The 14,288-nt window shown below is 43.2% G+C and overlaps 1 protein-coding gene across 9 annotated transcripts in view; it reads right to left on the bottom strand.

Moving 5' to 3' along the window:
- Window positions 1–5,816: 5,816 nt before the first annotated feature.
- LOC104563421 (calcium-activated potassium channel subunit beta-2) overlaps window positions 5,817–14,288 on the bottom strand; it is a 146,585-nt gene continuing 138,113 nt past the window's right edge. For all 9 annotated transcript variants that reach the window (XM_062005595.1, XM_062005589.1, XM_062005592.1 and 6 more), the window contains one exon: window positions 5,817–7,988. In XM_062005595.1, the coding sequence (XP_061861579.1) occupies window positions 7,704–7,988 (285 nt within the window). In that variant the 3' untranslated portion in view covers window positions 5,817–7,703. The remainder of the gene's footprint in view (window positions 7,989–14,288) is intronic.

The raw sequence follows: 14,288 nt of genomic DNA on the forward strand, positions 1-14,288 counted from the left end.
CTCTGTGCAGCGGGTGTGGTCCATCTTGTGCTGAGGAGAAAAGAGTGGCTAGTGATGGGAAACATGCTGCTGCTGGTACTAATGTTGCTTCCCCACATATCTTTCAGCATACGGTAAGGTGGTGCAAAGGAAGAGGCAAGTAGTTACACCAAGACTCCCTTCATGTTCGGTTTTGCAGCCTTCTGCATTTTTATCAAACTCCTGTTGTATTGTCCAGCTGTCTTGCTATATTAATGGCTTTGAACTCTTGCTTGTAAGGGGAGTGATTAAGGTGTTGCAGCTTAGTCATCAGACTTAGCTTCCTGCTTAATCTGTGATGAATATAACTTAGTTTATGTGTGTGGTGATTAAAACCATAAGTGCCTTACCCGTGGGAGGGTTTCAAAAGACTCTTCCTTTTTACCCACTTGATTCTGGGTCTGGAGCTGCCCAGCAGCCTCTCGTACAACAGATCCTTTGCTTCTGATCTGCAGCTGAGTGTGCAGGTGGCTGGGGATTAAAAAGTGTCTTTAGAATTAAATTAGAATAGTAACTGCAGTTGTGTAAAAACAGCCAGGTTGGACACTTTGAGAGATGAGACCTCCCACCTTCCTCATGTTATCACATGATAATATTAGAAACTCTACCCTAGGAGACATTCTTGAACACTTTAGCCTGAGTTGTGTGGGAAATATGTTTTCACTTCTACAACACTTGAGTTGTTTTCTTCCTATCCTGCGTATGGGGTGAAAAATCAGAATGACAGAATCTTAAGGGTTGGAAGGGACCTTGAAAGATCACCCAGTCCAACCCATTTCCTGCAAACTGAAAAACAAAAAATTGGGTCACAATAAATAGCTCTGTGGGATAGCAGCAGATCACTCCAGGTTTGAATTTTGTGTATCTTTTCCAAATTAAATGAATCCAGCTTTTGAAAGAAAATGGTATATTAGAAATGGTGTCTTTGGGGTGAACTGAATGGCAAGCACAATGTTTCAGCAGTTTTCTAACATATGTACCTGAAATGTATTAGAAAAGGACACTCCTGGACAAAAAAATATAGCTGTAAATTATTTTTGCAGCCTAGAACAGTGGCTGATTCTGCTGTCTTGTACCAGAGGGAGCTGAACGTATCTGCTCCCCTAAATCTGACCTGCCTCACTCCTGAACACACTTCTGCTTCTCATCTGATTTTCTTGAGCTTCCAAAGTAAACAAACCTTTTTCTGTGTTCTGGATGAGAGAGCTGATTCCTCATCTCTGCTCATCTGTTTTTCTGAGTCATTTGCTGCTTTTCTGCCTGGAAATGGCCACACATAAGTGTTGCTGGACATAGAGTTTGCAGATTGTTTTAGAATGAGCATCTCTTACCCTCTATAGGACAAAAAAAAAATCACTAGGCAATGAAATGCACTAAATTCACACTTGAATGAATGTAGTTCATTTAAAAATATATACTCACCTACCAGGTCTCTGTATGAAAATGGAGAGCTATAAAAAGTAGGCAGACTTCTATGGAGGGTTCTCCTAATATTAACACATTTTGCAGTGTTTGGAGAAGTTTGATTCATTTCATGCCTGGTGTGAATTTATCTGGCAGCATTTCCAATTTTTTTCTAGATCATTTCTGAGGCATGAAAAAGTCCTGTGTGTGAAATGAGGTTTATTTTACATTCAGCAGCTGCAGATTTGGGACAAAATAGGGCTTGTTGGGGGACTGGCATGTGGCAAGAGGCAATGCGGCTTTACTGGCCAGTGAGCGAGCACCGATCCCTCCTGGTTCACCATGATTTCTCAAAACACAAAGGAGGGCAGAGCTTGGGAGAGCCAGCTCATTATGGCCCAAATGCTGTGCTGGCTGCTCTTGTGGGGCTTAAGTGGTAGGTTGAGCCCACTTGCTCAGGTATACCAGCCATAGGCTCTGCCTGCAAGGTTCTCCCCAATTTGGAATAGCTCAAACAATTGAATTGTATGGCCTGGCCACTTCATTTTGTGTCAAAAACTAAACAAATAAATAAAAGAAGTGGTTTGGTTTGAGTACCCAGAGTACATGCATGTGAACCCCATCCTGGAGCAGCAGCTTCTGCGGGGCTGTCTGCATGTTGGGGAGGAGCTGATGTCTGGCAGGTGGTGACAATGGATTAATACTCCTTTCATCTTTCCTGGTGCCTCCTAATTTAGTTATACTCTGAGGTTGGTGCTGTGCTTTACTCATAGAGCCACAGAATCATTTTGGCTGGAAGAGCCCTTTAAGATCATGGAGTCCAGCCTTTGTCCCAGCTCTATCAACCACTAGACTATTTCCCTAAGTGCAACATCCACTCGTCTCTAAAACCCCTCCAGGGATGGTGACTCCAGCACTCACTGGGCAGCCTGTTCCAATGCTTGATAAGCCTTGTAGGAAAGAAATTCATCCTCACCTCCAGCCTGAACCTCCTCTGGCACAATTTGAGGCTGTTTTCTCTTGTTCAGTGCTTGTTACTAGGGAGAACAGATTGACCCCCACCCTGCTATAGCTTCCTTTCAGGTACATGTAGAGAGCAAAAAGGTCTCCCCTGAGCCGCCTTTTCTCCAGGCTCAACAGCCCCAGATCTCTCAGCCCCTCCTCATAAGAGACATGCTCCAAATCCTTTCTTAGCTTCATAGCCCACCTCTGGATCCTTTCCAGCACCTCAGTGTCCTTTTAGAGAGGGACCCAAAGCTGGAAACCGTATTTGAGGTGCAGCCTCACCAAAGCTGAGTGTAGGGGAATGATCACCTCCCTGCTCACAACACTGTTCCTGATACAGACCAGGATGCCATTGGCCTTCGTGTCCACCTGGGCATGCTACTGGCTCATGTTCAGCTGCTGTCAACCAACACTGCCAGGTCCTTCTCTGCCTGGCCACTTTCCAGCCACTCCTACCCAAGCCTGTAGCACTTCTGGGGGTTGTTGTGGCCCAAGTGTAGGACCTGGCACTTGGCCTTATTGAAACTCATGGAACTGGCCTTGGACCAGCCACCCAGCCTATCTAGGTCTCTCTGTAGAGCTTCCCTACCCTAAAACAGATTGACACTTCCACCCATCTCGGTATTGTCTGCAAACTTGCTAAGGCTACACTCTATCCCCTCATCCAGATCATTAATAAAGATGTTAAACAGGAGTGGCCCCAGAACTGAGCCCTGGGGGACACCACTTGTGACTGGCCTCCAACTGGATTTAACTCTTTTAACTCCTTGGACAATGACTCTTTAGACTAGACCATCTGGCCAGTTTTTCACCCAGGAAAGTGAAGTGCACCCAGGAATGATCAGTGATACCCTCTGAGATGATGATCACCTGAGCCTGACAAGGCTGCTGCTGATTACATCTTGTGGCTGAGGCTGCCCTTTGCTCATGATTATGAAAAATGGAAGAAAGGAAATATGTTGCTGATCAGCCTCAAAAAAAGAAAGGAAGTTCAAAATATTCAGTGAACCAAGCAATTGCCAATAGCTTTGTTTCATGGCAGAGGAGCTACTCTATTTCTTTTTCAAGCTTTCCTAATAAAAAAACCTACCTCCATCCCTGGATTTTAGAGGGCAGCATCAATTGAAACTGAAAAATGGGAACAATTTGTTTTCAAAACACTAAAACAAAATAATTGGTGTTTATCCCTGCTTTTCTCTTTCCTGCACAACAAAACCAATTTGGCAAAGTTTGTATCCAATTGTGGGATGTTTGGGCATGCTCTAAAGTGTAGGTGGTTTCTCTCTGCAAAATCAAGGGCTGGTAAGTGACAAGTGTTCAGTGGAGCAGAAAAGTGTGGTTGTTTTTCCCCCAAATTTTTGTCAAATGATGTGCAATACAGCAGCTAATGGAGAGCTGATGCTACCCTGCTCAGACACAGAGTGTATGAGAAAGTTGTATTGCTGTGAAGGTGTTGGTTCAATCCACTTGAATGGTTGCAGCTATTTTAATAAAGGCAATGACTGTAAGAAAAGGGAAATGAGCCAGCCAATTTTTAAGGTGGTATTACATTGAAATTGCCATTCCCATTAGAGATTATACGAGTATGGTTGTATTGCTGCAAGGTTACAGCTTTCATAGGCAAACAAGTGCAGGAATCTGGTTGGACCAGGCTTGCACCAGCCAGTTTTTTTTTCTTAGCAACCTCTTTCATTGAACTCTTTTATTTGGCTGGTGATGAAGATGGAGATGAGATGAAGACAGCAACACCACAGCTGTGCCTTGGGGCTTTGGCACTTTTCTCTTTTTGTCCCTCAGGTTTGAAATCACCACATTTATGTCTTCTCAAAGTGCATTCTTTTTTGTTTCCTGACTGTATTTATCCTCTCTCCTTTCTATATTCACCTCGTACTCATCCTGGGATTGGGTATGCTGGTACTCTGGGTACATTTTGTGAGAGAGTGACATCTCAATTAGAAATTGTCCTAGCTAGTGACATTTAGTAAATCTGCTGTAAGGTGCCAAGTTTCAGAGCATTACAGCAGTGATGTTCACACTTCAACTTCAGATTTAGATGTTCCAGAATAGAAATAAAACCTGACATAAATAATCTAATTAAGAAAATAACAGCTATTAAAAGGCCATGGGAATTTGACACCTGGAAATCTTATACATGCTATAAATCCCACAAAGGTGCCTCTCATATGCTCATAGTGCCCATAATGCCTGTGCATGCTATGCTGCTATTTTCATATCACCTTTTCATTCTGGGGTTTTGCAGCACTGGTTGTTCCCTGATGTCCTCAGTGCCCAATCAGGATATGAAGAGGTGGAATATTTGTGCTGGGAAGATTCAGACCCCATCTAGGAAACATGGAGGGTGTGCCTGATGGCTGAATTTCACCATCATGTACTTCTTATTCATTTGAGCTATCTACTGAACATCGGTTCATTTTGCAGGGGTTAAACATGACATTAAAATGGAGAGAGAGAAAGAAATAGCACAGGCTAACATCCCCACTGAAATGTGACCTCTGTTTAGGGCAGTAGGAGTTGTCAAAAATCATGTTTGCAATGCTAATGGTTCAGTAGGGGGTTAGCTGTGACAGTGATCAGATGGATAATTCCCTTTAAAATGGTTCTTTTGCCTCACTCCATCCAATTATTCAAGTTGTTTTGCTGTCCCACAGATCTCTCTGTTAATGTCAACAAAATGATTATAGACTGCAACAGACTCAAGATGCTTCACCCACAGTAGAGCTGGTGAAATGTTTATGGCCCAACATGTTGAAAGCAGTGTTTGATGTGTAAATGTCAGGAGCAATCAGCTTTCCTGTCACCAGAACCAAAACCCACAATGGCAACACCAGACACAGATCAAACCTGTCTGGGGGGAAATAAGCTTTTCAAAAGATGAAGATGCACCTTGAGAGTTGCCTGGGCTGTCTAAAACTGGGTCATGGTGCCTTCTTGGCTGTGTGCCTCTGGGAGCCTTGCTTAGGTGCTTCTTGTCAAAACCTGCAGAAGAAGGTTTGGTAACAATGAGCATCTGTGGCATGGAGCCCCTTGTGTTGTGGGCACCAGGCAGTGGGGTACTGTGGCAGCAGGACTCAGGGCCCCCATCTCCATCCCTGTGATTCACATTGGTGCTGGAGGTGGGTCATATTTTCTGCTAGTGGTTGAATAAAGGCTGTTGTCAGTCCCCTAAAGACTGTGTGATTCCGGTCCCACTGATGTTAAGGGTGCCCAGATCTACACAGAATGATAACTGTGAATCCCACAGATTAATCAAAACCACGTTTTTGCAAGTAAACCTTTATGAGTTCCCTGTTGCATCAGTACTCCTCATTTATTGCTAACAAAAGCTACAAAGAAAAGTCTGATGAAACAAGCCACATCTGAAAGCAGAAGCTATTAAAATGTGGAAGGTTTAATATTTTTATTACATGTTTTTGGAGCTATCATTATACCACCCACCCTCCAGGAATTCTTTTACCTAAGGAAAATTATACTACTGATTACAAGATTGCAGGTTTGTTTTCACTGCTGAGAACTCATATTTTTTACAGCTCACATTACACTTGCATGACTTGTAAAGTTTTGTAACATCTTGAAATTTTTAATGCTACACTGTGGAAAGTTACCTATACATAGATGAGCTAGGCAGAATTCTTGCTTTGCAGTCTTCTTGAGGGGAAAAAAAGTTAGTTTCTTGGTTTGAATAGGCCTGTAAATGGTTTCTTTGAGCTATTTGAGAGCAAGTTCACAGGTTGCTCACAGGAGCTGCCTGGTGTTTGTCCTTCAGGCTGAGTGCAAAATGAAACTGTGCGAGATGTCCTTAAAACATAACATAAGGACTGATTTCTATAGGGGAATAAAAACAAATTATGCAGAAATCGTGACTACAGTGTGCATGAAATTATGCTGGCAAGGTCCCCATGGTAAATATTTGACAGATAAGACAACATTGTAGTTAGAATCTCATTTTTTTCCAATAAATCATTGCACCTGGGCCTTTAAAATCATAATTCACGTCAGCCAGCGCTGCATCCTGAGTTAAGGTCAGGAGAGATTTCCAGATGTATTAAGATGATTACCGAACAATTTAGTTAATAGAGCCACAGAACTGGATGAGGTTTTTGTCAATTCTGATGTCACAGCAGCAGAGACCTTTGATTGAAACAACATCATGAATATTGGATAAGATCCTGCAGTGCTGCTCTTCCGTGTTACGATATTATCTAAGGATGAAGGTTATAAACACATGAGTTCTACTGTTCACTTTCCAGTTGATACAAAGAAAGGAAAAAAACCTCATAATCAAGTTCCAATACACAACTAGTTGTAATATAGCTTTTTCTTTATATATATATATCTGTATATATATCAAGTAAAAAAATCTAAAATAGTTGGAAGTAAAAAATGAAAAAATAGCTGATTGTGTTAGTTTTCTTTTCTTTACAGTGATATGGTAGCAAATACAAGACAAATGAATAATAAACCTTTACATAAGGTGTTCTGGTCCCATCTCCATCAATAGGGCTCAGACTAGAAAATGGAACACGGTGATTTTTGGTTTTGGGCTACAGCTTCTGTAAGTGACAAAGATGGTGTTACTAACACAGAAGGAGATTATCACACCAAATGAAATACGATTCCAAAGGGTTTTCCAAAAGACCTTAAACACCGGAGAGAAAATTTACTTTGACTTGGGGAGTGAACACAAAGCATCATTGAGTCCTTCTTAGGCTTAAAATAATGTGTGGTTTTCCCAACCTCAAAGTGTGGCCCTTTTGTGCCATCTTGTCATAAAAAACTCCTATATTTCTTTTTTCTTCTCCCCTCCTCCCACCCTGCGTCTAACAATACAACCACCCCACACACCCATTGAATAGGTTGAGCCAGATGTGAGACCTCAGTGATGTGCAAGTGGTTGTCTGCCCTTTGTCCAGCAGTGAATTCCCCCTCAATCCTTTACATTGAAACGTTCATTGACTAAGCTTGGCAAATGATCACACTGAGCCCTATTTTGGCCATAGAAAAGAAAGAAAGAAGTACTAGTCTCAGCATAAACCAAGATCATATAGACAGTCAACACAAAATAGTATTTTTTTCAGTTGTCTGCATAATAATAACATCATGTTTGCATATAGAACAGCTTTTGCATTATTGCTCTACTTATAAGAATATAATCAGGAACTTAGAACAGACTTGCACGTTACAAACTTAAGGTTCTTTGGTGAAGAATGAGAAAACAGTATTTTTGCTGTAGTTAAATCTCAGAGAAGTTTTCATCTTTATCTGTTAATCCTTTGGATTCTCTCACAGAGGAGGGAAAGGTATTGAGTCAGCTTTACCATCGCCACGATGGCAACCCCACCGATCATCATGCAGGTGGGCCAGAAGAGGGAATGGAACAGCACATTGGAGCTGTACAGTTTGGTTAATATCACATTCTTCTGAACACCTTCGGGGTCATAGAAGCAGGAGAAGCGTTGGTACTTTCTGAAGTTTTCCATCACGACGTTCACCAGTGACATGGATTCCTCGTAATTCTTGCCACACTTGGGTATGTACGAACACTGAGAAGAAATCAGAGGGAGTAAAATGCATCTCCAAACCAGATACAATGTCTGTTTTCAGGTGGCAAGCAGGGAAATCTCAAGATGATTGAGCTTTTCATAATAAGAGGGGAATACTATTAAGCTAATAATAAATTTATCACAGACAAAGCTCAATATTTTGCACATCTACAGGGTTTCCCATTGGAGAACCTCCAATTGCTGTACAAACATTAATGCTTTAATCTGCACAGCAGCCTCATGAGATAGGTGAATATATTATTATTGCTAATTTACACATGCAAAAATTGAACTGATGAAGTATCTCTTCATTTTAAGTGGCATGCATATGCTGGCAGTTAGATGGGTAATTGACTCTCTGTAAATACAAATCTGGTAGTTCAGATCTCACTTGGATTGAATCAAAGTGATCACAGTGGGCACAGGAGTTCACTCACAGAGCAGAAGGCTGAGGAGTGACCTTTACACAAATTTTCCCATGGGAGTAGTGGGTGGATTAGGGACAAACAGATAGTTTAGGAGAAAATGCAGCTTTCCTACTGACAACCCAGAAGATTGTCATTCAGCCTCAAGCTACAGATCAGCCTGGTCACAAGGATGGCTTTTAGTTTTGGTTTTGCTCTTGACCACAGAGTAAATCCAATAGTTCCATCTCTCTGAAGACACTGCTTGAATTGCAGTCTCAGTCACAAAGAAGACAAGATTCAAAGGTGGCTCTACACCTTTAGAGGTTTTCTACACCTGCATAGGATTTTGATGAAATTCCCTACTCAGGCAAGAAGTGCTTCAGGAGCAGTGGATATTGACTGCTTAACTTCTGATTGAACATGCGTGGAAGGACCCAGTAGATCACTTAAGTTAGAGGGTGATGGTGGGTTCCACCATGCTCCTCATCTGCAGTGATGAACCTACTTGTCTTGAGTGAGTACCTAAAGTAGCTTCAGGTAACTTAATGAGTGGAAGTGAGTTTTGCAAAGGAAAAAAGACATTTTGATTACAGTAATGTGACCCATGGCATTTGATGATTATTGTTTTCATGTACATACTTTACAAACATCCATCTGTTGTTTTTCAAGACTATGCTGTGACTTCTTTGTAATGTACAACAACAAATCTCTTGTCCTAATAATGATCAAAGGATTAACCTCATAATGGGATTTGATGGATTCATTGGAAAGTTTATTAGCACAGAATATGCTTTGAAGCACAGCAGAAAGATTGTCTGGCATTAGCAGACTGGAGCCTTAAGGGTAGAGTGTGGCAGTACTGCCATTATGAATATTTCATAGAGTTCTAGAAATTATAGATGAATAATATCAGAGCAGTAATATCTCATCAATCTTCCTGCTGGTACAGGTCTGCTCCCTCCAGGATATTCTCTTGCACTCTCTCCAGCTTTATCTTAAGTGTCCAAAGCCACAAGCCCTCTTCCAGTGCCTATGACTCTTCAATAGATCATAAGCTAATAAGTAGGAGAACTCTCTCAGTGAAATGTACCTCATTTTTTTCTACTAAATGATCTATTATCACTGTTGTAACAGCAGTTCAGATGGTTTGGGTTTTTCTTTTTCCTTGCAACTTTGGTGCTATACATTTTTGTTTCATGAAGTTCCACGAAGTACCCTGAGGGAGGAGATTAAATGAAAGCCTGGCCATTCTTACCAAAGTCCTGCTCTTTCTCCTTGTCAGAAAACAGCGGGCATGTAAATGCCCAAATGATGACAGGTTCCTGGACTTACAGCCTATGGAAATGTCCCAAGAGTGCACCAGAGGGAGGTCTGACTTCCTGCAAGCCCAAGCATTCTCAAAGGAGACCCGATGCTGAAGCAGAACTTCAGGTGTTGCCTCCTAAGCCTGATGACACAGAGCCAATAGCTGTGTCGGGCTGGTGGGTCTGCCCATGACACCACGACACGGAAGCATGAAGTAGTGAAATCTAGCTGTGCAAGAGAGGTTAATTAACTTTGCCTTTCAGTCAAACTCCTTTTACTGAAACTATCCTCTCAAGGCTATGGACTCCCATGTGCACTATTCCATGTGCAATCTGCCTCGTCTCAGCCTTCATCCTCGTTCTTTTCCTCTCCTGAGCTCCTGGAGGCATCTTAGCCTCAGCTTTGAGGAGTTCCTCAGCACAAGAAATTGCTGTATGCATTAAATTGTGGTTGTGGGGTGCCCAACTTGCTTCCCCAGCTTGATCCCAGAGCTAGCACAGACTGGCTCTGCCATGCTGATATCTGCAGCATTGCATAAGTCATTGGCAAGCAAACAGGTAGACATGGGTAATGGGATATTTTGAATGTTACTTTGGTTTGATGTTTATTTAGTTTTCTCCAATGCTAAGCAGGGAATTTTATATCCATGATTGTCATGCTGTAGGTGAGAATGTACTACTGCTACTAAACCTGTACTCCTCTATTACACTCAGAAACCCGCAATTCTAAAAGTGAACGGTGTCTGACTCTCTACCTCAATTGAGGATTCTGTGATGCAACATGAAAAAGAAAGACATACTAGACAGTTATGGAGAAAACTCATTATTACTTATCAACCTTTCTAATTTAAGGAACTGGATAGGTAGCCTGTATGAGCTACCTTTGGACATGACCAGTCCAATGCCCTGCTCAGAAAAGAGCTCCTCAGGGACTTGTCCAGTCAAGTTTTGAATATGTGCAAGGATGGATATTACACAACATCTTTGTGAAAGCTGAGTGCAGTTTCATTTTGATCAATGAAGTTGCACAACAGCCCTATTGCCAGAGAGGCCCCCGGCTCAGGCTGGGTAGTGACATACATGACTTTTATCATGTGTCTGTGGTTGGGGTGTATGTCCCCGTCATGCTGAGCTTGGAGGCTGGCATGGGAAACTTTGATCTGAAGATCTGTGCTATGACAGTCTTTGTGAAATAGTGGTCAGGATGTCAATTTACATCTCAGAAAATGCAACAGGTTTGAAGGTTGAACCAAGAGCTAGAGGAAGATCTTTGTGTCTGATATTGATTCCTACAGACAGAATTGTCCAGCCTCAGCTCAGATATGGGTCTGATGGGAACTGCAGCTGAATGCTTCTGCTCCCTCCTCACACCATGCAAGCTCCTCACTGGGTTATAAATACCTGAACCTTCATCAGGAAACCATGAGATCCTCCATAATTTCTGAGTCTGAGGCAGTTACAGCTGGCATAATGGTGATTTGGATGATTAAAGTCTGCTTGTTATCTCGGTTATGGAGTACAGCTGTAAATCAGCAGTACCTCTGATGACATGAGAAGAATCAAGATGATATAGTATGAGATTGAAACAGAGCCTCTAGAATTGCTTTAACTATCACAGCTCTTCCTCAGGAGGACAGCCTGGCTCCATGGTCCAGACGTGAGGGGTCATTGACCAATTTACCTCCCCCAGAGGCTGTTACAGCCTCTGACAGTTGAGAAAGGAACGGGAGGTGTAGCTTTGAAAGTATTTAAGTAGTTATGGTTTAGTTCTTAAAGGCTACAGATAAAGTCTGTGAGAGCAAGGAGAAGCTATGAAAAAACTTGTGTGGTTTCCTGGGAAAGACTTGAGCAGCTCAACTGGTATCCATTTGCTTCCCACCAGAGACTGGCAGCAGCACCTTGTAGATCTCAACACAAATTGTATCTACTCCCTACTGCCCTTTGTGGGCCAGTAAGAGAGATTAGGCAGCAAGTCTCTGAGATTATTCATTATTTAATAGCAAAGTGCACTTTGCTCCATCCACTGATGCTGATGGACAGACAGGCTCCAGAAGCTGCTCTGCATGTGTGGTGATGCTTAGTGAGGCAGAGAGATTGGTGGGGGGATGCTGACCTTTTGAAGGTCACCAGTGTTGGCCTCAGAGGGTAAGCACTGTGCTCTGCAATGTCTCCAGGATTGTCAGGGCTCAGTGAGCCAGGGACAGCTTTGCTTTATTTGTTTGGCAAGGAGAAAGGTAGGAAACACAGACCTAAATAGGTGGATGGAGAGAGACAGCTAGCATGCAGTTGTAGCATCACAAACCCAGCTGTGCTCAGGCTGCTTGTGCCTCTGCACTGGGCTACTCTCTGGTCAGAGGAGACGAGAGAGAGCTGAGATGTGCTCTGCTGATCCCAGCCAGGCACAAGAACGTAGGTATTTTATAGATGTTGTAAACTTCCATTCACAACTATGTTTGTATTCAAGTCACACAGCCAGCAGCACATCAGGAAAACTAGGAATCCTCCCGAGAGCAGAGCTTAACCTGTAAAACAACCTTGGGCTGGAGAAGTATTAACTGTGCCTACATTAAATTAAGAGGAGGCGGCAACTGGGAGAATTTCAAAGTCCATTTTGACAAGTAAAAATCATCAATAAGAGAATGTGCAGATTTATGGGGGATCTCTTGATTTGTTTGAATCCAGTGGTGCACATATACTGATATCTATTTTAAACAAATTGCAGCACGTGCATCACTGGATTTTGCTTCTCTCCCAGCAGAAAGTGGGATCTGCCTTTCTACAGGTTTCATGAATGGTGAGTCCCTCCTGTTTTCACTGATGCTGAACTATCTGGGAAGATGAGGGCACTCTTTTCCCTTTCACACTTCAGAACCAGAGGACTTCATCTCTCAGCCACAGGAGCTAATTATCTAGTAGAATAACTGTCCTGGTGCAACCATGCCGTGCTTTGACTAATTTTAATATCGCTTCATCTTAATATGCAGAAGTAATTTGGTCTGCTGAACTGCTGCCATAAATAGAAACACGATAGGTTATGTTGTCAGCAGCCTGAACTCGGGCTCTACTGTTACAGGCTGTGCTTTGCCATGTGCCCATGGTTTGGGGTTCAAATGACCTTGGATAACTAAGTAGTTAATGCAAATCTGGCACTTGCAAGTCTAATGACTTAGTTGCATCTCAGTTCACTGCAGCTTGCAGTCGTAGGTCCCCATGAGCTTTAGATATGAAGAGAGGAAGGTGGGAAGAGGGACATTTCTTCTGCCTTGCTGCACAGAGGGAGCAGAGGGGCAGCTGTGAGGAGGTGACTGCTTGCCAGGGTGTGCTGCATTGCACTGCCTCAGCTGCATCACCGGGGAGAGTCATGGAACCACGGAATGGTGGGGGTTGGAAGGGACCTCCAGAGCTCATCCAGCCCAACTCCCTACTAAAGCAGATTCCCCTCCATCATGGGGCACAGAAACACATCCAGGCAGGTTTGGAAACTTCCAGATCCTCCCTGGGTAGCCTGTGCCAGGGCTCCATCAACTGAATAGCAAGTGAGTTGCTCCTCATGTTCCAGTGGAACTTCCGGTGTCCCAGCTTGCGCCTGTTACTTCTTGTCCTGTCACTGGGCATCACAGAAAAATGACTGGTTCCATTCTCTCAACACCCACCCTTTAGATGTTTGTAAGCATTAATACAGTCTCCTCTCAGTCTTCTCCAGGCTAACATCCCCAGGTCTTGTAGCTTTTGCTTGTAAGAGAGATGCTCCAGTTCCCTCATCATCTTGGTAGCTCTCTGATGGACACTCTCCAGCAATTCCCTGTCTGTCTTGTATTGTGGAGTCCAAAAATGGACAGAGTGCTCCAGACGTGGCCTTAACAGGGCTGAATAGAGGCAGAGGATTATCTCCCTCAACCTGCTGGCCACAATCTTCTTGATGCATTCCAGGATGCCATTGGCTTTATTGGCTATGAGATGCCTTCTGTGCATCTGCTGCTTTCATTGTAGCCTCCAGACAGGAGGTGTCTCCATCCCACATGGACAGGGTTATATTGAATTTTATACTTGTGGAAGCAGAGAGAGGAATTCTTCTGCAGATTTGTTAAAAAACATTTTTTTTTGATTCAATGTCTGGAATCAGGGAAGTTGAGCAAGGAAGATGGGCTGACTCCTCAGCTTATACATGCCAAAAAGCCAAGGTTTTTATTTCTATGCTGCTGTTTTTATCTTGATAGTCCCTACTCAGCAAACTTTCAGCATCTTTATGCCATCCACAGGGGTAAGTGCTGTGCCGTGACCCCAGTGGCACAGCTGAGCTCAACAGAGATACTCAGGCCACAGAGCTTGTCACCAGAGCACGTCTGCTGTTAGACACGGGGGTCCCATCTCTCCCCTCGCCTTGCCTGGCCACGCAGCCATAAGGCCATTTCTATTCTCAGCACTGCAGACACTCTGTGCACATCAGTAGAGATGTTTGCTATCATGCAGATTCATACCTGGCTCCACAGCTCCATGAGAATACCAATGTGACAAGTACTCAGCTCTAGCCCATGCCTGCAAAGCACTTGCAAAGGACAAGAGAGGCTACAGCCACTGGGACACACCAC

This window comes from Colius striatus, chromosome 12 (assembly GCF_028858725.1).
Source record: "Colius striatus isolate bColStr4 chromosome 12, bColStr4.1.hap1, whole genome shotgun sequence".
NCBI classification, from domain to species: domain Eukaryota; kingdom Metazoa; phylum Chordata; class Aves; order Coliiformes; family Coliidae; genus Colius; species Colius striatus.